The 26490-nt window shown below is 45.3% G+C and overlaps 1 protein-coding gene across 2 annotated transcripts in view; it reads right to left on the reverse strand.

Moving 5' to 3' along the window:
- The window catches only part of RASGEF1A (RasGEF domain family member 1A), a 607128-nt gene that overhangs the window by 42534 nt on the left and 538104 nt on the right, over nt 1–26490 (reverse strand). For both annotated transcript variants that reach the window (XM_040320681.1, XM_040320680.1), the window contains one exon: nt 5690–5869. In XM_040320681.1, coding sequence (XP_040176615.1) covers nt 5690–5863 — 174 coding nt within the window. In that variant the 5' untranslated portion in view covers nt 5864–5869. The remainder of the gene's footprint in view (nt 1–5689; nt 5870–26490) is intronic.

Here is a 26490-nt window from a genome sequence, read left to right on the forward strand (position 1 = left end):
CAAAAATACAACTTGCCTAATAATTCTGCACTCCCTGTAATTAAAACGCGGCTAAACGCGGGTTAACGCATTTAGAAGGGGTTGGCGCTTGAAATGCCTCTAAACTCAGCTTCTGAACTCAGTCTTTTGCGTAAAAAAAAAAGCCTCTAAACTCAACTGCCTAGAAACAACTGTGTCCATGTACTGATAAGATAACATAGAGGAGAGTTCAGAAGCTGTTGAAAAAAATGCCCAACTGCTCCTAAACGTCCGTTTACCAGCAGCAGTGTACATGAGGCCTAAGTGCAATTTTTGTCTGCTGCTTCGTCCCTCTTCTGTAGGCATGAGTCGCTTCTGATAAGTTTTCCTGACACCAAAAGAAAAAAAGGTGACAGGGGAGGGAGCTCCATCACACAGCCTATGGTTGACAGCCTCAGCTCTCTCAGTTCCTGTGTGCTGTGTGGAGGGGGGGGGGGTGTCCCCAGTCCCTTCACCATGTATAGGTAAGGGTTTACACGCACTTTAATTTTAATTTCCAGCCTTGATTGGAATATGTACCTTAAATTAGAAGTTCTTTAAGCTGAATGGCTCTGGAAGTTACAATAAGAATTCTCAATGGCCTATACTTCAAGGCTGAGAGTCTCTCCTGTGATGTCTAAGCTCTGATAAGATAAAAAATAAAGATCTCATGGCGGTTTCCATCACACCTCGGAGACCAGTTACCATCAATGTGTGGGACGGGAGCCCGGCTCCCAAGAACTAACCCCGTCTGCTACACTCCTGTCTGAATTTATCTTGGCTCTCCGTCGCATTTCATGTTTGCTTCCAGTTTGTTTGCTTAAAAATGCTTTTTCCCACAGTCAGCGTGACAAACCCTGGCCGTATCTCGCTCCCAAGTGACTTCAATGGGCTCTCTGACTAAGAGCTGCCTGATGTTTTCATTTTAAAAACAGCTTTCTCTCTCACAATACAGGGAATCTTTGCTCCTGCGTTATTTATATGGCTAATTAATGCAGCAGTGTTGCTTAGCTACTTCCAAGGTCACTAAATAGCATTTGGTTCTTGCAAAATACAGTAAAGGGAGTTGAATGTACATCAATAAGTGCGTTTTCCTCTTAAATCCTAGGCCTTGTACACGCAGCCACCAGGGCCTCGTACCCGCTGGCATCGGGGGGTCATACAATTTAAAATGTGGGCAGATTTACTTACCCGGGAGCCACAGGTGCTGCATATAGCTGCCCATAGCAATCAATGGCTCTATGCGGCTGTATGCCGGGACTTGTGTAAACACGCACATACTAGACAGCCTGCGTCCGGGATCATACGTCCATACGCATGCATGTGTTTATTCATATAATTGCATACAGACATTGATTGCTATGGGTGGATGTGCACAGCAATTGTGGCACCCAGACATAGAAATACAACCAAAATGCATTATATGGCCCCCCAGGCCCCCATGTGCATGGGGCCTAATAGTTGAAGTTCATCCTATCACTCTATGAACAGTAAACAGCCATATGACACCTGTACCTTGATAAATGCATAGTGCCATATATGACTTTTGTCTGTGCTCTGGTTATACAGCAATCAGCATTGCAAACATTTACCAGCAACACCAATCCATGCTATGTACATCCTGAGATTTCATAGCCGTAGTGAGAAACGTTTCCTCTGTGCCCTGATGCTGTAAAAGTCATAGGGCCAGATCCAGCAAAGAATTACGCCGGCGTATCCATAGATACGCCTCGTAAATTCAAAGCTGCGCCGGCGTATCTTCTTTATGTATTCAGAAAGCTAGATACGCCGACATTAGCCTAAGATCCGACTGGCGTAATTCTCTTAAGCCGTCGTATCTTAGGGTGCATTCTCACGCTGGCCGCTAGGTGGCGCTTCCGTTGTTTTCGGCGTAGAGTATGCAAATTACCTAGATACGCCGATTCACAAACGTACGTGCGCCCGGCGGTAGTTTTTTACGTCGTTTGCGTAAGGCTTTTTCGGCGTAACGTTGCTCCTGCTTCTATGAGGCGCACGCAATGTTAAGTATGGACGTCGTTCCCGCTTCGATTTTTGAATTTTTTACGTTGTTTGCGTAAGTCGAATTTACATTCACGTCGAAACCAAAACGTCGTTGCGGCGTACTTGGGAGCAATGCACACGGACGGCGCATGCCGTACAAAACGTCAATCACGTCAGGTCATCATAGATTTACATAAAACACGCCCCCCTTCCACATTTGAATTACGCGCGCTTACGCCGGCCCCATTTACGCTACGCCGCCGCAACTTACGGAGCAAGTGCTTTGTGAATACTGCACTTGCTCCTGTAAGTTGCGGCGGCGTAGCGTAAATACGATACGCTGCGCCGCCGTAACTTTGCGCGCCCCTACCTGAATCTAGCCCATAGATAACACAGGAGGGGCTGATTGACATGGTGGGGTTGATTTTCTAATGGCAAAAAGACTGTGTACAGGGCTGGTACACCCTAGGCAAAACCCAATTTTCACGCCCCCCTTAGCTCCTCCCCTGACCCGACCCCTTGTTCCATGCCCATGTATACTCCATTTTTTAATGAAGCACCCATCAAATGCAGCCTACCAGCACCCATCAAACGTAGCCTCACTAGCGCCCATCAAACGTAGCCTCACTAGCGCCCATCAAATGCAGCCTCATCAGCGCCCATCAATGCAGCCTCACCAGCGCCCATTAAATGCAGCCTCACCAGCGCCCATTAAATGCAGCCTCACCAGCGCCCATCAAATGCAGCCTCACCAGTGCCCATCAATGAATGTTTGCTTGCTTCTATTCATTCAGGAGTCGGGACACAGACACAGTCCTCCGCTGCTGCTGCACCTCTATGTGCGAATGGAACGGCGGCTGCCTGCTGGTGCTGAGACTTAGTTGCTTGCAGCAGAGAGAAGAGAGTAAGCAACACCAGTGGCCTGGCGCCCTAGGCAGCTGCCTAGTTTGCCTAGTGGTAGCACCGACCCAGACTGTGCACTTTGCAAAATGCAGTTGCAATCTGCAAGTGCAGTTGCTCCAGAGCTTAGTAAATGAGGTAAAGCTTCACTTTGCAAAGAAGAATACCCAATCACATGCAAGGAAAATGAAAAAAATGCATTATTGCTTGCACATGATTGGATGATGGAAGTCAGCAGAGCTTCTGCTCATTTACTAAGCCCTGGAGCTCTTTGCAAAGTGCACATTCTATTTGCCTTTAGTAAATCAGCCCCCATGAGTTGTGTGGTGTTGCTGGTAAATGGCCATCAGTTTCTAGTGCTGTTTGCTGGACAAGCAGAGCATAGACAGAAGGTGCTATGCACTATGCAGTTATCAATATACAGAGTTATTTGGTGTGTTACCTTTTCATTAGATACCAGTAGTGACAACAATGAAAGAGCATTAATGATTGAATAATGTATGGTCCTGCATATTGTTCTTGGTAGATGCTCACACTTCCACTGTCCAGGCATTTTACATGGCAGATGTACTATGAAGAAGTAATAACCGTATCACTTTGGTCTTTCCAATCTCACCTCCATTTACCATGTTTAATGGCAGCAATTAGATGTCAGGGCTAATGCATGCAGCACTTTGTAGCTGTTACAACACACAGCAAACACCATATGAGGTTCCGTCACGGCAGTACATGGGAAAAAGCTTAACTGCTTAGAGCTGTTTCCTAGCAACATAATCAATCACATGCCATGGAAAAAAAAGAGAAATCTGGAACAGGCCTATTACAGAATGTGGGCAGAATGTTCTTGTTTTTGGAGCAAAGCTTCTTTAACCTTTGGCATCTCTGGGATAACTAATGAAAGGCACAGCCAACGTTTTTGGTAGAGCAGAAAAACAAGAAATAAACAAGGCTTCATTAGAATGTGGTGTACAGGAAAGCTGTCACAATACAAATACCAGCTCTGACATTTGTTGTGCGCACTCTGAGGCTGTCAGTCCCAGCCTTGCTTCATTACTTAGTGAGTCAGTGATGTGGAGCAAGCATGTAGTAGGTGACAGGAACAGGTGCATCCGAGCTACTACCTCCTGTGCAATGCCTGGGCCTTAAGAACACGCCACTACTACCTCCTGTGCAATGCCTGGGCCTTAAGAACACGCTACTACTACCTCCTGTGCAATGCCTGGGCCTTAGGAACACGCCACTACTACCTCCTGTGCAATGCCTGGGCCTTAGGAACACGCCACTACTACCTCCTGTGCAATGCCTGGGCCTTAAGAACACGCCACTACTACCTCCTGTGCAATGCCTGGGCCTTAAGAACACGCCACTACTACCTCCTGTGCAAAGCCTGGGCCTTAGAAACACGCCACTACTACCTCCTGTGCAATGCCTGGGCCTTAGAAACACGCCACTACTACCTCCTGTGCAATGCCTGGGCCTTAAGAACACGCCACTACTACCTCCTGTGCAAAGCCTGGGCCTTAAGAACACGCTACTACTACCTCCTGTGCAATGCCTGGGCCTTAGGAACATGCCACTACTACCTCCTGTGCAATGCCTGGGCCTTAGGAACACGCCACTACTACCTCCTGTGCAATGCCTGGGCCTTAGGAACATGCCACTACTACCTCCTGTGCAATGCCTGGGCCTTAGAAACACGCCACTACTACCTCCTGTGCAATGCCTGGGCCATAAGAACACGCCACTACTACCTCCTGTGCAATGCCTGGGCCTTAAGGACACGCCACTACTTGTGCTAGAAGGGGGCTTTGATATGAAATCTGACCACCCACTCTGCACAAATCCTTTCTCCTCCCAAAGTGCCCCCTAGCACATGCAGTATAATTTGAATTAGCGCCCCAGGATACAGCGCTGCCTCTACACCATCCTGCTTATCTCTATTGGAAAAGCACTGCACTTACCAGCACAGCCACCCATCCCTTCTCCTACTTTATACTACAAACTTTGTACTGCTCATTTGTAAAATAAACTCACACCTCATCTGTGAACCTTCTCCTCTCCAGCATTGGTGGGACTCCTGTCACAGTCCTGATCCCTATGCTGCCTGTCAAGCTTCCCGAATGGTGGGACTCCTATCATACCTGATATTCCTCCTGTCCTAGCCCAGACTCATCCCTGACTCCATTGTCTCATCCACCACTGATAACTTGCTTGAATATTTTTTTTTCCATTAAAAAAAAGTCAGTTACTTTTCTGAGTAACTAATTACTTTTTCAATGTAGTGACTGAGTCACTAACGCAATTACTTTTTCGGAGAAGTAATTTGTAACTGTAACTAATTACTTTTTTAAAGTAAGATGAGCAACACTGAAAATGACAATGGGACAAAAAATGCTCAGAAGAACCAATCAAGTTCTAGCATCGTCCAGAGCTAATAAAAGGACAAACAAAGAGCTTGGGGCTCTAAAAGACTGTTCTTTAAAAGTTTTGTAGCCACTAGATAGAATCACAGGGACAATGCCCTTTGTTTGTTTTTACCATGGCTTCGGGAAGTATGTCAAACCAATGATCATAGCCCTGAAGCCAATGAAGTATACTCAATTGTTCTACGTGATGGCTGAACCTGAACCAGAGAATCGATTTTGATCTTTCTGGCCACATCCACTTTTTCCAACGTTTATTTTTAAATAAACATTTATTTAAAATGTAACCGTCCTGCATGTCTTGCAACGTATATATCATCATCATATATCAGTGTCAATGCATAAGAATTCTGCAAATCAGTACTTACATCGGGATAGTAATCCACTGTGGGAACCAAGCGTTCAATTAAGGCTTCCAAGGACCCGGACACCAAACAGCCATCTTGGTAAACAGGATCTCCAGACTGCTCGCCCATTTCTGGCTGCACCTGTCCACTACAGGCAGAGCCAAGCATGCTGGGAAATATTGGTGTCTGTGGCATACTTTCCTGGAAAACAGAAAGAAAAAGAAACGTGATGAATGGAATCATCTGTCCAATACGTGGCTTTACCTCCTGACACTGAGCAGATCTAAAATCAGATCATCCTACAGATTCCACAAACTGGGTTTGTAAAAGGCGAAGTTCATAACATTGACTATGAAAGCAAGGGGACCCCAGTAAGTTCATAACATTGACTATGAAGGCAAGAGGACCCCAGTAAGTTCATAACATTGACTATGAAGGCAAGGGGACCCCAGTAGGTTCATAACATTGACTATGAAGGCAAGGAGACCCCAGTAAGTTCATAACATTGACTATGAAGGCAAGGGGACCCCAGTAAGTTCATAACATTGACTGTGAAGGCAAGGGGACCCCAGTAAGTTCATAACATTGACTATGAAGGCAAGGGGACCCCAGTAAGTTCATAACATTGACTATGAAGGCAAGGGGACCCCAGTAAGTTCATAACATTGACTATGAAGGCAAGGGGACCCCAGTAAGTTCATAACATTGACTATGAAGGCAAGGGGACCCCAGTAAGTTCATAACATTGACTACTATGAAGGCAAGGGGACCCCAGTTAGTTCATAACATTGACTATGAAGGCAAGGGGACCCCAGTAAGTTCATAACATTGACTATGAAGGCAAGGGGACCCCAGTAAGTTCATAACATTGACTATGAAGGCAAGGGGACCCCAGTAAGTTCATAACATTGACTATGAAGGCAAGGGGACCCCAGTAAGTTCATAACATTGACTATGAAGGCAAGGGGACCCCAGTAAGATCAAAACTGCTGGGCAGCTTAGAAAATGTTTGGTTAGTTTAGGCTGGTCATATATGGATCAAAACTTGGCCGCTTCCGAAGAGACCAGGTGAATATCGATCCATCTATGGCTGTCCCTGCTTGACAGAATTTGATCTAACAATCGACTTCTGTTGATTGGCAATGTTGGAAAACGTATTGTCGATCAGTGTCTTGCAGCCAACCGGCTGCAGCAGCTGATCAGTGTATTCTGACAGTGGAGGAATCCCGCTGTCAGAATATAATGGCACAGCGGGGAGGATTTCTCCATCCACCTCACTGTGGATGAAAGAATCCTTTTGTTTTTGATAATCGAAAGAAACACAAACATGTATGGCCAACAATACAACAGTCCAGTTCATCCTTACACCTTAAATGTGGGGTGGGCTCTATCCAGGCATACCTGCCCTTAATCTCTCCATTCTTATTATTATATATGTGCTTCAACTTTGGAGACTCCCAAAATGTAGGACTTCAGTACACTGGGGTGCCGTGACGTGGCCTTTGCAGCATACACATATATTAGCAAATGTGTGCAAACTAAACCCCTTGTTTTAACATGAACTGTTAGACAGAGTTCATTTGGTTTGTTGCAGGCTGGCTGGTAAGGCAGCTACAGGCATCATTCAGATATCACCGTCTTCTGCCGGCGATTCTGTGCACCATAAGAATGATCATAGCGGCAGTTTGGCCGATTGATCGTTCTTATAGGCAGCGGGAGGGGACGCCCCCCCTCCCACCGCCATCCCGTGCCATCGGGGGCCCAGAGCACGAATCGGCTGGCGCCGTCTCACGACGATAGAGATTTCTGGTGACCAGATGGACATCAGTCATCTCTATGACCGTCGGAGGCCCGGACGCAATGTTATGACGTCATGCCCGGGTACCCGGAAGTAAACAAAGCTGAAATCACGGCTGTCGGCATGAGATCGGTGAATTTTTTCACGCTTTCAAGCTTGGAGGAGAGATGTGGGGTCTTATTGACCCCACATCTCTCCATAAAGAGGACCTGTCACACTGATTCATATTACAAGGGATGTTTACATTCCTTATAATAGGAATAAAAGTGATAAAAAAATTTTTTAAAAAAAAGTGTAAAAGTTTTTTTTTTAAGTAAAATAAAAATAAAATTATATATATTTTATTAAACGCCCCTGTCCCCGGTAGCTCGCGCTCAGAAGTGAACATGCATGTAAGTCCCACCCACATATGTAAACGCCATTCAAACACCACATGTGAGGTATCGCCACGTGCGTTAGAGCGTGTGCAACAACTCTAGCACTAGACCTCCTCTGTAACTCGAAAATAGTAACCTGTAAAAAAATTAAAGCGTTGCCTATGGAGATTTTTAAGTACCGAAGTTTGGCGCCATTCCACGAGTGTTCGCAATTTTAAAGCGTGACATGTTAGGTATCTATTTATTCTGCGTAACATCATCTTTCACATTTTACAAAAAGATAGGGCTAACTTTACTGTTTTGTTATTTTTTAATTCATGAAACCGTTTTTTTCCCCCCAAAAGAGCGTTTGAAAAATGATTGCGCAAATACCATGCAAGAAAAAAAGTTGCAATGACCGCCATTTTATTTCCTAGGGTGTCTGCTAAAAAAATATAGGGCCAGATTCAGATAGAATTGCGTAAGTTTCGGCAGGCGTAGCGTATCTCAGATACACTACGCCGCCGTAACTTAGAGCGGCAGGTCCCGTATTCAGAAAGAACTTGCGCTCTAAGTTACGGCGGCGTACTGTAACTGGTCCGGCATAAGCCCGCCTAATTTAAAGTAGGCATGTAGTGGGCGTGTTGTATGTTAATGACTCGTGACCCCACGTAATTGACGCTCCTAACGAACGGCGCATGCGACGTCCGTGAAAGTATCCCAGTGTGCTCCAAATTACGCCGCAAATAGTCAATGCTTTAGACGTGAACTTAACTTACGCACAGCCCTATTCGCGTACGACTTACGCAAACGACGTAAATGACACAAAATTCGACGCTGTCCCGACGTCCATACTTAACATTGGCTACGCCTCATATAGCAGGGGTAACTTTACGCCGAAAAAAGCCTTACGTAAACAACATAAATCCATGCGCCGGGCACACGTACGTTTCTGAATCGGCGTGTCTAGCTCATTTGCATATTCTACGTGGAAATCAACGGAATCGCCACCTAGCGGCCAGCGTAAATATGCAAGATACGACGGCGTAGGAGACTTACGCCGCACGAATCTAGGCAACACACTCAGAGTTACGACGGCGTATCTGGAGATACGCCGTCGTAACTCCTTTCTGAATCTGGCCCATAATGTTTGGGGGTTCTGATTAATTTTCTAGCAAAAGAAATTGTGATTTTTACATGAAGGAGAGAAGTGCCAGAATAGGCGCGGTGGAGAAGTGGTTAAGGTTGCCTACCCCTGCTGTAGGCCATACTCTGAACCCCAAAGCATGGCCAAAAAACTCCCACTGCAAGCAATCAGCCCTGTCCTGCCTAGACGTTAGGATACACCACATGTAGAGTGCTTGCCCAGAGTATCACAGGAGCTCTAGCCCTAACCATAACCCTAACCCATGCATGTGCGATCCGCTCAGCTAGTAAAAGCACCCTGATAAGTGCTTGTATACTACCTCTCGCAGTCCTCCTTGGTATAAAAGATCTGTAGTGACCTGTCTGGTCAGTCTTTCCTACTAAGAGCTTAGCAACGGAATATAATTCCATAATTGGTTTAAAAATATGGCTTTGTGGAACGGAATGTCCCTAACAGCTGACTTTCTTGTCCCATATTATAAATTCCTTTGGGCATTACACAGATTTCTGTCTGAGAACACCTTGTCCTCCCACATTCCTCCACCCAGAGCACCATCACCCGGCTCTTACAGACTCCTACCTTATTTACTTGCTCTATGATACTAGGCAAGAGTCCTGATTGGTTCCCACATATGCCATAGACCAGCATTGCAGTCTTTACACCCAAAAGCTTGCACCGTTCAGAGAATGGAATGCAGTTCGGTTCCAGTAAATAAATAGCTTTTCATGTCCAAGGTCAGGAGTGCAGAGGTGTTGTGAGCACCATGGCGTGTTGCTATTTACAGATCAAAAAGCACAGGCTGGAGTTTTTGTCTTCTACCTGCACCTGTCTTTACAATTAGAGCTGAGTAAACATCACGTGAGATCCAATATCGGAGAGGGAAGACAACAACCAGCTACAAATAGGACACAAAGCCCCAGATCATGGCACATGAAGAGCATCCGGCCTGCCATACATCTCAGCCATACCAACATATGGAGGGGACAACCTCCAATCAAAGATGATAAAAATCAATCATTAAAAAAAAAAAAAAGTTTTTTTTATATATAAATCTGATTTTTTTTAAATTTTTATCAAATGTATTTTAATAAAATGCTTTTGGAGTAAAAATCTATCTACAGATAGTTTTCTATTTAAGATACATTCATAATTTAGTTTATTCAGCATGAAATGGAGCTTAGTTATGTAGCATGAGGCTGTATAGTCTGCAATATTTACATTTTTGGTAAACTCATTTAATGAATCCAAGCTGAGATAACACGCACCGCATTAAAGCATTCACACAATTTCACAGTAACCATGAGATAAAACAAAGTTCAGGAATATTCCTTTATCCCAGTTTGGCAACAGCTGGAGGTCTGCTAATTGCAAATCCCTGCTTTATCCCATTGTTTTGCAAATCTATGTACACTACAAACTGTATGATTGAACCGGTTCTGATATCGCTGTTTTACTAACCTAACACCTAATTATTCTAAATAAGAAACCTTAATTTTGTTTGCAAATATTAAAGAGTCTTACAAATTTGATTGCAATCTAAAAGTCAGCTAAAAAAGTTAGGAGCCAGGAACGCGCCCCGTCCCGCCGAGCTCACGTGCAGAAGCGAACGTATACGTGAGCAGCGCCCGCATATGAAAGCGGTGTTCAAACCACACATGTGATGTATCGCTGTGATTGGTAGAGCGAGAGCAATAATTCTATCCCTAGACGTCCTCTGTAACTCAAAACATGCAACCTGTAGAATTTTTTAAAAGTCGCCTATGGAGATTTTAAAGGGTAAAAGTTTGTCGCCATTCCACGAATAACAAGCGTGACATGTTGGGTATCAATTTACTCAGTGTAACATTATCTTTCACAATATAAAATAAATTGGGCTAACTTTACTGGTGTCTTCGTTTTTCCCAAAAAAGTGCGCTTGTAAGACCGCTGTGCAAATAGGGTGTGACAGAAAGTATTGCGAAAGACCGCCATTTTATTCTCTATGGTGTTAGAATAAAAAATATATATACCGTATTTATCGGCGTATACTGCGCACTTTTTTGCCCTGAAAATCAGGGCAAAATCGTGGGTGCGCGGTATACGCCGATACCCGCTTTCCCGCGCCGAGTTTTGAATACTGCGCCGACATATACCGAGCGCAGTACACTCGGGTATAGTCGGGCAGTCTCGGCTCCTTCCGCGCTCACGTCCTGGACGTACAGGACGTCAGCGCGGGGTGGCCGAGCATTGTCGACAATACACGAGCTTACTGCGAGGACGCCGCAGAAGAAGAGGACACCGGGCCCGCCGAAGAGGACACCGGACCCGCCGAAGAGGACACAGGACCCGCCGGAGAGGACACCCGACCCGCCGAAGACGGAGCCCGGACCCGCCGAAGAGGACACCCGAAGCCGCAGAAGGACGCCGGACCCGACGAGGCCGCCGATGGACGCTGCGCAAGACACCAAAACTGTAAGTACAAAAAAAACTAAAAAACTTTTTTTCCACAGGATTGGTGGCCATTTTAGGGGTGCGCGGTATACGCGGGAGCGCGTTATACCGCGATAAATACGGTAATTTTTGGGGGTTCTAACTTCTAAGTAAAGGTAAGGCGATGGAAACAGGCAGGGAAGCACCATTAGCATTGCTGGTTGTCTTGTCATACCAACGTCCACCACAAGAGGGCGCCAGATTCCAGAAGGAACCCTAGGACTGTAGAAGCCCGCAAAGCCACGGCCTCAATTACAAGCCGGCGCGGCCCAATCGCGAGGGGGGTGCGCACGGAGACAGGGTACCCCAGCTGTGCCGCCCCAGGCGCCAGGTCGCAATTGTGACCTGGCGCCCAGGGTTTGTCGAGCCCTGTTCTAACTACCAGCAAGAATAAGTGCTTATATTTAAAGAGCACCTGTCATTTCAGATCCATCATGGTTAGCGGGCATCCACTTACCTACTGCCGCCACGTCCCTCACCTTGTTGTGTCACTTCCGCATCACCAGCCGTCCCATTAAAGTGAATAGGACTGTCGGTGAGTCAACAGCGGGTCAGAGGACAGCCGCTGCGGGACAGAGATGACACTTTAATGATGGTTTGAATCAAGCCTTTTTACTAGCGATTTAAATAAAATCCACCCTGCTGCAGAGTCCATATTACTAATTGGTGGCGGTGAAAGAAAATGCCATCTCTTTCTTGCATAGACAATTTCATACATCTTCACCAAAGTGCACAGATGAGAACAAATGAAAGGCGATGTATTAGCAGCAACCTAACAACAACAACAATGGAGGGCCAAACCAATAAACACAAAGGCATTCAGTTGCTCTAGTCACTCTTCGGAGATAATTGTTAGGCCCAGGGCTGGAATAAACCCCAAAGTCTTTTCATTTCCTGACAGGTACTTTCATTTTGGCAGTGAAAACCGATCATTTCTACAAAGGCCTGCTGGCTCCGAGATTTCCAGTGACTGACCACTCAATCCCTCCATCAATTTCTCTCTGCCCGGCTGTGATAAATAAGGCTTACAATGTATCCACAAAGATTGTTACACCTAGTAAAGAAAAAGATCAGAAAGAATAGCTTGAAGCAAAATGTTTTCAGTAAAAAAAAAAAAAAAAGTTTTTATTATATATATATATATATATATATATATATATATATAATTATTATTATTATATCCTCTATATTATTTAACAAAAGATCAGCCTGTTGGATAAATGGCGCTCAATCAGCACTGCAGGCTATAGCTGGCAGCGTTGATCATAGTATCCTGACAGCTGTCAGAACACAGTAGCGTAGTGGGAAGTGGTTCCTCCATCCACCTTCAACTACTGATATGTCTAATGCCCCTTTCACACTGGGGCGGGAGGTGCAGTGGCGGTAAAGCGCCGCTATTTTTAGCCGCGCTATACCGTCGGAATTGCCAGACTGCTGGAATATCCATTTTTCTGCCATTAGTGCGAGTAAACCATGCCCTATCTTTGGTATTAGGGTGAGGAATAGTGCCCCATTGTTGGTGTCAGTGGGCAAAATAGCTCCCCATTGTTGGTGTCAGTTGGTGAAATAGCTCCCCATTGTTGGTGTCAGTGGGCGAAATAGCTCCCCATTGTTGGTGTCAGTGGGAGAAATAGCTCCCCATTGTTGGTGTCAGTGGGAGAAATAGCTCCCCATTGTTGGTGTCAGTGGGCAAAATAGCTCCCCATTGTTGGTGTCAGTTGGTGAAATAGCTCCCCATTGTTGGTGTCAGTGGGCGAAATAGCTCCCCATTGTTGGTGTCAGTGGGAGAAATAGCTCCCCATTGTTGGTGTCAGTGGGAGAAATAGCTCCCCATTGTTGGTGTCAGTGGGCAAAATAGCTCCCCATTGTTGGTGTCAGTGGGCAAAATAGCTCCCCATTGTTGGTGTCAGTGGGCAAAATAGCTCCCTATTGTTGGTGTCAGTGGGTGAAATAGCTCCCCATTGTTGGTGTCAGTGGGCAAAATAGCTCCCCATTGTTGGTGTCAGTGGGCAAAATAGCTCCCCATTGTTGGTGTCAGTGGGCAAAATAGCTCCCCATTGTTGGTGTCAGTGGGCAAAATAGCTCCTTATTGTTGGTGTCAGTGGGAGAAATAGCTCCCCATTGTTGGTGTCAGTGGGCGAAATAGCTCCCCATTGCTGGTGTCAGTGGGCAAAATAGCTCCCCATTGTTGGTGTCAGTGGGCGAAATATCTCCCCATTGTTGGTGTCAGTGGGTGAAATAGCTCCCCATTGTTGGTGTCAGTGGGCGAAATAGCTCCCCATTGTTGGTGTCAGTGGGTGAAATATCTCCCCATTGTTGGTGTCAGTGGGTGAAATAGCTCCCCATTGTTGGTGTCAGTGGGTGAAATAGTTCCCCATTGTTGGTGTCAGTGGGCGAAATAGCTCCCCATTGTTGGTGTCAGTGGGCGAAATTGCTCCCCATTGTTGGTGTCAGTGGGCGAAATAGCTCCCCATTGTTGGTGTCAGTGGGCGAAATAGCTCCCTATTGTTGGTGTCAGTGGGCGAAATTGCTCCCCATTGTTGGTGTCAGTGGGCGAAATAGCTCCCCATTGTTGGTATCAGTGGGCGAAATAGCTCCCCATTGTTGGTGTCAGTGGGCGAAATAGCTCCCCATTGTTGGTGTCAGTGGGAGAAATAGCTCCTTATTGCCGGTGTCAGTGAACGAAATAGCTCCCCATTGTTGGTATCAGTGAACAAAATAACTCCCCATTGTTGGTGTCAGAGGACGAAATAGCTCCCCATTGTTGGTGTCAGTGGGCGAAATAGCTCCCCATTGTTGGTGTCAGTGGGCGAAATAGCTCCCCATTGTTGGTGTCAGTGGGTGAAATAGCTCCCCATTGTTGGTGTCAGTGGGCGAAATAGCTCCCCATTGTTGGTATCAGTGGGTGAAATAGCTCCCTATTGTTGGTGTCAGTGGGCGAAATTGCTCCCCATTGTTGGTGTCAGTGGGTGAAATAGCTCCCTATTGTTGGTGTCAGTGGGCGAAATAGCTCCCCATTGTTGGTGTCAGTGGGTGAAATAGCTCCCTATTGTTGGTGTCATTGGGCGAAATAGCTCCCCATTGTTGGTGTCAGTGGGCGAAATAGCTCCCCATTGTTGGTGTCAGTGGGCGAAATAGCTCCCTATTGTTGGTGTCAGTGGGCGAAATAGCTCCCCATTGTTGGTGTCAGTGGGCGAAATAGCTCCCCATTGTTGGTGTCAGTGGGCAAAATAGCTCCCTATTGTTGGTGTCAGTGGGCAAAATAGCTCCCCATTGCTGGTGTCAGTGGGCAAAATAGCTCCTCATTGCTGGTGTCAGTGGGCGAAATAGCTCCCCATTGTTGGTGTCAGTGGGCAAAATAGCTCCCTATTGTTGGTGTCAGTGGGCAAAATAGCTCCCCATTGCTGGTGTCAGTGGGCGAAATTGCTCCCCATTGTTGGTGTCAGTGGGTGAAATAGCTCCCTATTGTTGGTGTCAGTGGGCGAAATAGCTCCCCATTGTTGGTGTCAGTGGGTGAAATAGCTCCCTATTGTTGGTGTCATTGGGCGAAATAGCTCCCCATTGTTGGTGTCAGTGGGCGAAATAGCTCCCCATTGTTGGTGTCAGTGGGCGAAATAGCTCCCTATTGTTGGTGTCATTGGGCGAAATAGCTCCCCATTGTTGGTGTCAGTGGGCGAAATAGCTCCCCATTGTTGGTGTCAGTGGGCAAAATAGCTCCCTATTGTTGGTGTCAGTGGGCAAAATAGCTCCCCATTGCTGGTGTCAGTGGGCAAAATAGCTCCCCATTGTTGGTGTCAGTGGGCAAAATAGCTCCTTATTGTTGGTGTCAGTGGGCGAAATAGCTCCCCATTGTTGGTGTCAGTGGGCGAAATAGCTCCCCATTGTTGGTGTCAGTGGGCGAAATAGCTCCCCATTGTTGGTGTCAGTGGGTGGAATAGCTCCCCATTGTTGGTGTCAGTGGGTGGAATAGCTCCCCATTGTTGGTGTCAGTGGGCGAAATAGCTCCCCATTGTTGGTGTCAGTGGGTGAAATAGCTCCCTATTGTTGGTGTCAGTGGGAGAAATAGCTCCCCATTGTTGGTGTCAGTGGGCGAAATAGCTCCCTATTGTTGGTGTCAGTGGGCGAAATAGCTCCCCATTGTTGGTGTCAGTGGGCGAAATAGCTCCCCATTGTTGGTGTCAGTGGGCAGAATAGTGTCTCCTCTCAGTGGATGAATGGTGCCCCAAGGGCTGGATAAAGGCAAGCAAAGGGCCCCAGGCCGCAGTTTGGACACCCTAGCTCTAAACCTTAACAAGGTATTGGGATACAGTTGCTCTCATTTGTGTGGTAAATCTTAGAGCTGGTGTATAGCTATAATTTAATATAACCTTCAGCCATCATCATTTGAGAGGAGAACAATAAAAGGCGATTAGTTGGTTCCTATGGGTGATTGCAGAGAGTTACCGACTGAAGGCCAAAGCCTGATTTTCTTCCAAGAACATTTATGGTGCTAATAAATTTGAAATATTCCTTTTAATTAAATTAGTAAAGCAGTTGGCTAATGTTATATAATGCTGCAGATTCCTCCTAGCTAATTAGCAGTCAGACAAGGTGTGTCCGCGTTTTCCATATCTGGTCCAAGTCCTGGCGGTACGACAAGTGTTCCGTCTGAGGAGACGCACCTCAGGGATCTGAAGAACATCCTCGGATCTCCCTCCCTCTGGACTGCTTGTTTACAACATATGCGGCTTGGATATTACAGAATGTTCTGCAGACGCAGACTATCCCAACAGGGCTTGACACAATAAGTAGCACCTTTTCGCAACAACTCGTAACCTTTAATTGAAGGCTTAGCACTGACAGAGACAGCGACATGGTGGCCATTCAGAACAGCCCGTCTCTGGGCGTGGGCGCCTATTAAGTCATTTTCATAAAACGCATAAAGTGAGCTTTAAAAACAGGAGGACTCTGTGTGCCCGTTCCATACTTGGCTACAGTGATTGTTAGGCTCAGTGCACGCCATTCACTTACCGATGTCCGTACAGCTTGTCCTATACAAACACTGCTATATTAAGTGGCTCGGCCAATGCAGACTGTGCTATTCAACAATACACATAAAGAACAAGAAAATGAGGGAGTTCTGCAGGAGGAAAATCATACTTCATAGTGCGCTACTTGTAGGCGCATTAGAGAAAATATAGAAAGCATTCAATAATCAACTACAAAAAGGTCACCAGTGAAAATGCATTTTAGAATGGGGTGCCTCGAGATTGTGCAAAATTATAAAGGGTGCCTTGACTGAAAAAAAGATTAAGAAACACTGGTCTAGGCCAATGATCTCCAAACTGTGGCCCTTTGCTTGCCTTTATCTGGCCCTTGAAGCACTATTCTTCCAACTGGCATCAATGATTGGGCACCATTCCCTCTACAGATGCCAACAATGGGGCACTATTCCTCTCACAAAAAACAATGATGAAGCACCATTCCTCCTACAGATGCCAACAATGGGGCACTATTCCTCTAAAAAAAAACAATGATTGGGCACCATTCCTCCTACAGATGCCAACAATGGGGCACTATTCCTCTCACAAAAACCAATGATGGAGCACCATTCCTCCTACAGATTCCAACAATGGGACACTATTCCCCTCACAAAGAAACAATGATGGAGCACCATTCCTCCTACAGATGCCAACAATGGGACACTATTCCTCTCACAAAGAAACAATGATGGAGCACCATTCCTCCTACAGATGCCAACAATGGGACACTATTCCTCTCACAAAGAAACAATGATGGAGCACCATTAGAGCTGGGCGATTTTTTCCCCTAAAATAATCTGTGAATTTTTATAAAAAATTTGATTTACGATTCAAATCGATTTTTTTGTTTTGATGGACACCGCGCCAGTCCTGAGAAGCAGCGGGCAGGAGTTTTTAGGCGAGGCCGCAGCTTCGACCTAGTCCGCGGCGTCCGGACTCGCTGCCTTTTCCCATGATAGCGGCGGATTGACTTCTCCCCTGCACACCCCGGAGAGGCCACCAAGGCAGGAGGGACACAGGAGGGTCAGTTGTGAGGGTCCACAACCGGCAGCAGGAGGACTCTAGCGCCGGTGCTGAGGAGCTGCGTGCAGGATTTTTTAGGCGAGGCCGCGGCTTCGGCCTAGTCCGCAACGGCCGCCCTTTTCCAGGATCGTGGCTGACTTACTTCTCCCCTGCACACCCTGGAGAGGCTATCAAGACAGAAGGGGACACAGGAGGGTCGTTTGTGAGGGTCTGCACCCAGTAAAAGGAGGATTCTTAGCGCCGGGCCTAGGGAAAAAAATAAAATATGACTCGATTTGACCTACCATCTTGATTTTTAAATCAAATCTATTTTTTTTTCCCAGCCCTAAGCACCATTCCTCCTACAGATGCCAACAATTGGGCACTATTCCTCTCACAAAAAAACAACCACCATGGAGCACCATTCCTCCTACAGATGCCAACAATGAGGCACTATTCTCACAAAAACCAATGATGGGGCACCAGTCCGCCCCCCTAAAGTCTAAACTGGCCCTTTGTTTAGAAAGGTTGGGCACCCTTGGTTCAGGCCATCCTTTCTCAACTAGGGTTTCTCCTGAGGTTTCCAGGGGTTCCTTGGGCAATGAGCAGTTTTTTCCTTACATATAAAAAAGGGATTTTCCAATGACCACACATGGTCCTCAAGCTGTGACTCTGACTCCAGACAGGTCCACTTTAAAGCGAGTTTTCTTCTCGGGTTATTATGATTTTTCAGTCACAGAAGGACAAAAGCCCTGTGTGAATGTGGTTTCCAACCTGGTTTTGAAACCATTCCAGCAGTAATAGAAGAATGTGAAGACACCCAACGGAACCACAAGAATCCAAGCAGCAGTTATTCCCACAGACAGACATTGTGATTGTCTGTCTTCTCCATCATATCTGTGAGCATACATGTTTATGACAAGAGCTCACACAGCTTAACGCTAAATCAGTATATTTTACAACCTGGCCACCCACCAACCTACTACCACCCTCAACTACAAACATATTAACCACTTGCTTACTGGGCACATAAACCCCTGTCGTGCCCAGGCGAAAATTCAGCTTCCGGCACTGTGTCGCTTTAACTGACATTTGCGCGGTCGTGCGACGTGGCTCCCAAACAAAATTGACGTCCTTTTTTCCCCACAAATAGAGCTTTCTTTTGGTGGTATTTGATCACCTCTGCGGTTTTTATTTTTTGCGCTATAAACAAAAAAAAAGAGCGACAATTTTTAAAATATATATATATATATTTTACTTGTTGCTATAATAAATATCCCAATTTTTTTTTTAAAAAAACAATTTTTTTTCTCAGTTAAGGCGATACGTATTTTTCGACGTATTTTTGTAAAAAAAAAAAAAACGCAATAAGCGACTGGTTTGCGCAAAAATTTTAGCGCCTACAAAATAGGGGACAGAATTATTATTTTTTTTCTATTATTTTTTTTTTACTAGTAATGGCGGCGATCTGCGATTTTTATTGGGACTGCGATATTGCGACGGACGTATCGGACACTTTTGACACAAATTTGGGACCATTCACATTTATACAGCAATCAGTGCTATAAAAATGCACTAATTACTGTATAAATGTGACTGGCAGTGAAGGGGTTAACACTAGGGGGTGAGGAAGGGGTTAAATGTGTATCCTGGGTGTGTTCTAACTGTGTGGGGGGAGGGGGGTGACTGGGGGAGGTGACCGATGCTGTGTCCCTATGTATAAGGGACACAGATCGGTCTCCTCTCCTCTGACAGCACGTGGAGCTCTATGTTTACACACAGAGCTCCACGTCCCTGCTGTGTTACCGACGATCGCGTGTACCCGGCGGACATCGCGGCCGCCAGGTACACGCATCGGCTCCCCAGCGATGCACCGGGACAGTGTTTACCCGCTGCGCGCCCCCCAGAGGCGCGCGCGGGTAATGCACTTTAAATGACGTCCAAAGACGTCCAGTTGGCACCTGAGAGCCGCGCTGTTGACGTCTTTTGTCAATAGCGCGGGTCTCAAGTGGTTAATTTAGGATACAAATAGAAATTTAGGCTCGGTTCACACTGGAACCAGCTGCCATTCGCACAGGAGCGCTGTGCGTCCCTGTTCTCCGTTTCAGGCATGAATCAGGACCAAATCTTTGCCCAAATTCAGCCCTGAAACAGAGCCAAAGACGCACAGCGTTTCTGTGCAGTGCCCGCCGCAGCCGCCCCAGAGATACATGAGCCGACTCCATAGAGAGCTGGTCACATTCTCCTGCTATGCGAATTGGATGCAGAGAGATGACAGTTGCTCTTTAAAAATGATAATTGAAATCAAGACTTTTTACTAGTGATTTAAATCCAATCCACCCCGCAAGAGACACAGACAGCCTGCGTGATCTAGTGAGAAATTGCAGGCAGTGTTTATTTAGTAAAGTGTATGATCCGAACATATTATTACCAACATATTATTAGGAGTAACAACAAAAAATCATGTTTAACATTTAAACACTAAACAAGAAGAAACACGTGTACTAATCCTGAAGTGTGAGCTGTCAGTCATGTATGGAAAGATCACATGGAATTCCTGCGAGTATCACTTCCAAGACTTGCCAGCACGGTGGAATTCCTTGTTTTAATATCACAACGATCCCGGCCCACACCCCCACATCAAAGACGTCTGTGCAGAGCGGCTGCTTCCAGCCTGACAGCTTGCAGGCGCCAGGTGGGATTAGTGCAAGTAAGCTGGGTGAGCAAATGTTCTCATTGTGCTACTGTGCGTGTCACTGGCCAAACACAAAGTGGGCCAACCATTTCCTGGGGGGCCACGTTATTCTGGAAATAATACTCGAAATGACACAGACCTGGCCGGATACACCTCCTCCATCCAGTGATCGACTGATGGTCACACAGAGGCGGCTCTAGGCTTTGTGAGGCCTTAGGCAAAACTTAACATGGGGCCCCTCTCACACCCATGATGGGAAAAATAATTCAAGGGCAAGAGCCTCTTCCCCACAACCCTGGCCCATGGTTGTGGGGGTCTGCCGGCAGGGGGCTTATCGGAATCTGGAAGCCCCCTTTAACAAGGTGATCCCCAGATCCTGCTCTTTAATAACTAAGGGGTGGGGGTTACCCGGTTATGTCACCTGGTCAACCCGCTCCCTTGTGACGTCATGACCGCCTAATTAGCCTAATTAAAGCGGGGGTTCACCCCAAAAAAAATTTTAACATTACATTCAGCCGAGTTGTCAGAATGACAATCGGCTGTTTTTAAAAATGTTATCCCCGTACATACCGTATTTTCACCGCCGCTTCCGGGTATGTCTTCTGCGGGACTGGGCGTTCCTAACTGATTGACAGGCTTCCGACCGTCGCATACTACGTGTCACGAGTTGCCGAAAGAAGCCGGACTGCGAGTCGGCTCTATACGGCGCCTGCGCACCGACGGTCAGCTTCTTTCGGCAACTCGTGACGCGCTGTATGCGACAGTCGGAAGCCTGTCAATCAATTATGAACGCCCAGTCCCGCAGAAGACATACCCGAAAGCGGCAGTGAAAATACGGTATGTACGGGGATAACATTAAAAAAAACAGCCGATTGTCATTCTGACAACTCGGCTGAATGTAATGTTAAAAAAAACATTTTTGGGTGAACCCCCGCTTTAAAGAGCCACCTCTGTGGTCACAGTTATGGTGGGGCAGCCTCTCCTACAACATCAAAAGCAAGGCTTATGCCCCGTACACACCATCAGAGTTTCTGTCGGAATAAACTCCGACGGGTTTTTCCGACGGAATTCCGTTCAAGCTGTCTTGCATACACACAGACACACCAAATTCCAACCGTCAAAAATGCGATGACGTACAACACTACGACGAGCCGAGAAAAATGAAGTTCAATGCTTATGAGCATGCGTCGAATTGTTTCCAAGCATGCGTGTTTTTTTTCTCTGTCGGAGTTCCATACAGACAAACGGAATTTCCGCTGCATACTAGCTTATTATGCCTTTGCCTTGCAGGGGTTTTTTTTTTTTTATGTGCGGGTTTACTACCGCTTTAAGGTTTGACCTCATATTAGATGGTTTTGGTAAATCTGAAGACACAAATCTGCAGAAAATCTAATAGTGTGCTTTAGTCTCAGCCTCTATTTCTCTCTACAGAGGTAGACCACCAACACCACTAAAAATATCGCTGTAACAGCCGCTGGCACTCCTTCGTACAATCATTTGTACTACTTTGTATCCCCTGACTCCCTCCCGTCACTTTCTTTTTCAGGAAAGCTGAAGGAATAAAATACATGCCAGCGTGGCTTGGGATTCGAAGGCGTAGGTGGAAGTGGGCGTGACCCATGCAAATGAGGTGTGACCCATGCAAATGATGGGCCGAGCGCCAGACAGATATGTATCACGAACTGCGCATGCGCCGTGACACGGATGCATCCCCCTGCGCCTGCTCACAACCACGTCGGTACAACTGCTTAAACTACGCCGGATCACTGCGTACGGCGTGAACGTAACCTACGCCCAGCCAGACACACATCCAACGCATGTCTGCTGCTGGGTTGCACCTCCTTTATGGGGAATAACTTTATGCCGGACGTACAATTTATGCGCACCTCCTGTAGCCTGCGTCTGGCGCACTCAGGTTTGTGAATCGCCGTATTTCCCTCATTTGCATGTTTGAATGGCTAATCAATGGGAGCGCCACCATGCACCCAGCCTAAATGTGCGCCCACCCTACGCCGGCGTAAGCAAGCTACGTCGGCGGGGTGTAGCCTGGTTTTAGGGGCATATCTGTTTGTGGGTCTGGCGCACAGATACGACGGTGCACATTTGCACTTACATTGGCGTAACTTGTTATACGTCGGCGTAAGTGCTTTGTGAATCTGGGCCATTTTCAGCATGTCCCTTTCACAGAAGTCAATAAACAATCAGAGATGACCACACACACTGATGGAAATTTGGCTGGTCCCTGCTGAACTGGCAGAATATTGATCAGTGTATGGGCAGCTTACCAGTAAGGAACCCTTTTCTGAGCTTGTCCAATCTTACATTGTGGTCACATGTCTTGTTAAGAGTAAATAAGTTATTACAGTTTATACATTTTGATCAGACCCCCCCCCCTCCCCTATTAGGCAAGCCATAGATTATGCAATTTTCTTTCCATCAACTACAGGTCGAAGGAAAACAAAACTGATCAATGCTCCCATCAATGGGAATTCCTTCCCCCGCTGCGCCATTGTGTTCTGACAGCGGGAGGTTTCCCTGATGTCAGACTATAATGATTACTGCTGTTGTCTAAAGCCACCAGCACTGATCACATGAGAGAAACCCAATGGGGTGGTTGTATTGAAATCGATCGGCGGATCGAAATTCATCTGATGTCTGCTGAACCATTTATATCCATCTATGGCTGATCTTAAAGTGTTAAGCCCTGTACACACGATCGGTTAGTCTGATGAAAAGGGAATGATGGACCGTTTTCATCGAACTGATCTTGTGTGGGCCCCATCAGTTTTTTTCCCATCGGTGAATCGTCTGTGGGGAAATCCATCGGTCAAAAATCCACGCACGCTCGGAAGCATTGAACTTCATTTTTCTCAGCACGTCGTAGTGTTTTACGCCACCGCGTTGGACACGATCGGATTTTTAACTGATGGTGTGTAGGCGCGACTGATGAAAGTCAGCTTCATAGGATATCTGATGAAAAAATCCATCGGCCCGTTTTCATCAGACGAAGCGATCGTGTGTACAGGGCATTACTATACCCAGTAATATGAGAATAGTTCATACAGACGGATTTTCCTGGGGTTAGTAACACTCTAAGTGGCTCTTCTGTAGAGTGAAGAATGCACACCGTGTCTCCTGACCCACTCCGTCTATATTAGAAATTGATAGGAGTTACAGGGATATGCATACAAGGTATGTACAGTCATGGTGGGCTAATGCCTAATCCATAGATAACTAATCACCTCTATTAGTAAATCTGACCAAGGGGGGAGGGGGGGGGCACCCCTCTTCTAAAAACAGACTTCAAAGAGTCTTCTTAGAGAAGCCATTCCTTTTAATAACAAGGAGGCGGAATGTAATCCTTTGTAAAGAAAACAAGTGAAAGGAACAAAGGTCAGCACTTAAACCCAGCGGGAGAAAAGACCACCTAAAATAGAGAAAGCCCCCATCCTCTCCATGGTAATCCACACACCAGCCTAAGGATCTCATTATGACAAAGTGTGACAATGGACCGGAGGAATCCATCCAGACCTGGGAACAGAGCTCAGCCTAATGGGGCACACATGATGTGACCAGGACATGGGGGACACAATCCCTACAACACTAAGCCTGGAAGTGTCCCTGCAAGGGAGGTCATAGGTGCTATAATAATCCAATATAAAGGCTCATACACACGGTAGGACATCCAACAAAATTTCCCTTGGATTTTTGTCTTAATTGATTTGTCCGATCACACCCATAGCATACACACGCTCGGACTTTTCTGCAAACTTTTCTAACACTTTCCCAACATCACGTGGTTTTACTTGCTCTTTACCGCCACCCTTTGGTTAACTTCTGCTATTGTTGGTTGAGTTTAACATTGGTTCTGAGCATGCGCATTTGTACTTTGTCCAAAAGTCCGATGGTTTGCTGTACACACGGTCGCACTTTGCACAATCGGACTTTTCGGAACAGAAAGTTGGTCCGTTCACAGACCCAACTTTTTGTCCGATTGAAGCCAAAAAAGTTGGTCCGATGGAACGTACACACGGTCGGACAAATACGAAAAGTGCCGGATTTTGAAGTTGGTTGGGCAAAAGTCCGACCGTGTGTATGGGGCTTAAGTGGGATATAATAATCCAATATAAGTGGGCTATAATAATCCAATATAAATGGGGTATAATAATCCAATATAAGTGGGATATAATAATCCAATATAAGTGGGCTATAATAATCCAATATAGGTGGGATATAATAATCCAATATAAGTGGGCTATAATAATCCAATATAGGTGGGATATAATAATCCAATATAAGTGGGCTATAATAATCCAATATAGGTGGGATATAATAATCCAATATAGGTGCTATAATAATCCAATATAAGTTGGCTATAATAATCCAATATAGGTGGGATATAATATTCCAATATAGGTGGGCTATAATAATCCAATATAAGTGGGCTATAATAATCCAATATAAGTGGGATATAATAATCCTATATAGGTGGGGTATAATAATCCAATATAGATGGCCTATAATAATCCAATATATATGGCCTATAATAATCCAATATAGGTGGGCTATAATAATCCAATATATGTGTGCTATAATAATCCAATATAGGTGGGCTATAATAATCCAATATAAGTGGGGTATAATAATCCAATATAGGTGGGATATTATAATCCAATATAAGTGGGATATAATAATCCAATATAGGTGGGATATAATAACCAATATAAGTGGGATATAATAATCCAATATAGGTGGGGTATAATAATCCAATATAGGTGGGATATAATAATCCAATATAGGTGGGATATAATAATCCAATATAAGTGGGATATAATAATCCAATATAGGTGGGATATAATAATCCAATATAGGTGGGGTATAATAATCCAATATAAGTGGGATATAATAATCCAATATAGGTGGGCTATAATAATCCAATATAAGTGGGATATAATAATCCAATATAGGTGGGCTATAATAATCCAATATAAGTGGGGTATAATAATCCAATATAGGTGGGATATTATAATCCAATATAAGTGGGATATAATAATCCAATATAGGTGGGATATAATAACCAATATAAGTGGGATATAATAATCCAATATAAGTGGGATATAATAATCCTACATAGGTGGGGTATAATAATCCAATATAGGTGGGATATAATAATCCAATATAAGTGGGATATAATAATCCAATATAAGTGGGATATAATAATCCAATATAGGTGGGATATAATAATCCAACATAGGTGGGGTATAATAATCCAATATAGGTGAGCTATAATAATCCAATATAGGTGGCCTATAATAATCCCATAAAGACGTAACCCCTCCCCTTGGCTATGCTACCCACCAACTATAAAATCTCTAAAACAGAAGAAGCGCCAACTTCAGTCCTTGCCCACAAATGTAAAGTATTTTAAATGCAAGCAGTGGAAGTGCCTGGATGTGACTCGGTATCCTTGTACAGCAGAGCTCAGATAGGGGGAAGGAAGCAGCACAAGGAGAAACTGCTGTACAAGAAGCATACTGCTAGGAGGAGAGAGCAGAGTGACCGTGAAATGAGCTGACCATTCAGCTGCTGGCTGTATGAGGGACAAATCCTGTAAAGCTGGACATTCATTATACAGTTTTCTTATTCAATTTCCTCTACATTTACCTTTATGTATGTAGTGCAAGGGCCGGCCTGATTGCATGCAAATTGAAGGGGTTTAGGTTTCACCTCCTATTATAAACTTTTGGTAAATCTAAAGGACAATTTTCTTTTATACAATGAAAATTTGTCATGTTAACATTTCAAACATTACATTCTGATTAGAGATCTGCTTTGCTCCACAAGTGGCAGCCCAGCCGAGAGATCAGCAAGAAGAATAAAGTATTGTCTTCACACAGAGTCACCTGAGCAAGTATTTCTCCTCCATGTGACCCTGCATAGTGCGATTCTCCGATGACAATGGGGCGCCGTGTATAGATGGAGAGCTGTCATCACCAATACACTCAACTCTGACCGCCACTGACCTAGACACATCTACTAAACAATACACCACAAAACCAACACAGGACGCCCAACAAGACACTACACACACATGGAGAGAAAGACACATCCAGGTCAGAGCTCTATGTAACCTTTCTGTCGCCTTCATAAAACCGCGCTATTTACAACTCAAATTCCAAAATCTATTCACCCAAAATTGCCAATTCTAGGTAACAACTCGGCAAATCATTTCCATAATAACCATAATAATATTTATTATTACTAATACTTACTATTATTATTATTGTTGTTATTATTATTATTTTTTAATACTTGGTATTATTATTGTTACTAT

This window comes from Rana temporaria, chromosome 8 (assembly GCF_905171775.1).
Source record: "Rana temporaria chromosome 8, aRanTem1.1, whole genome shotgun sequence".
In the NCBI taxonomy this organism is placed as follows: Eukaryota; Metazoa; Chordata; class Amphibia; order Anura; family Ranidae; genus Rana; species Rana temporaria.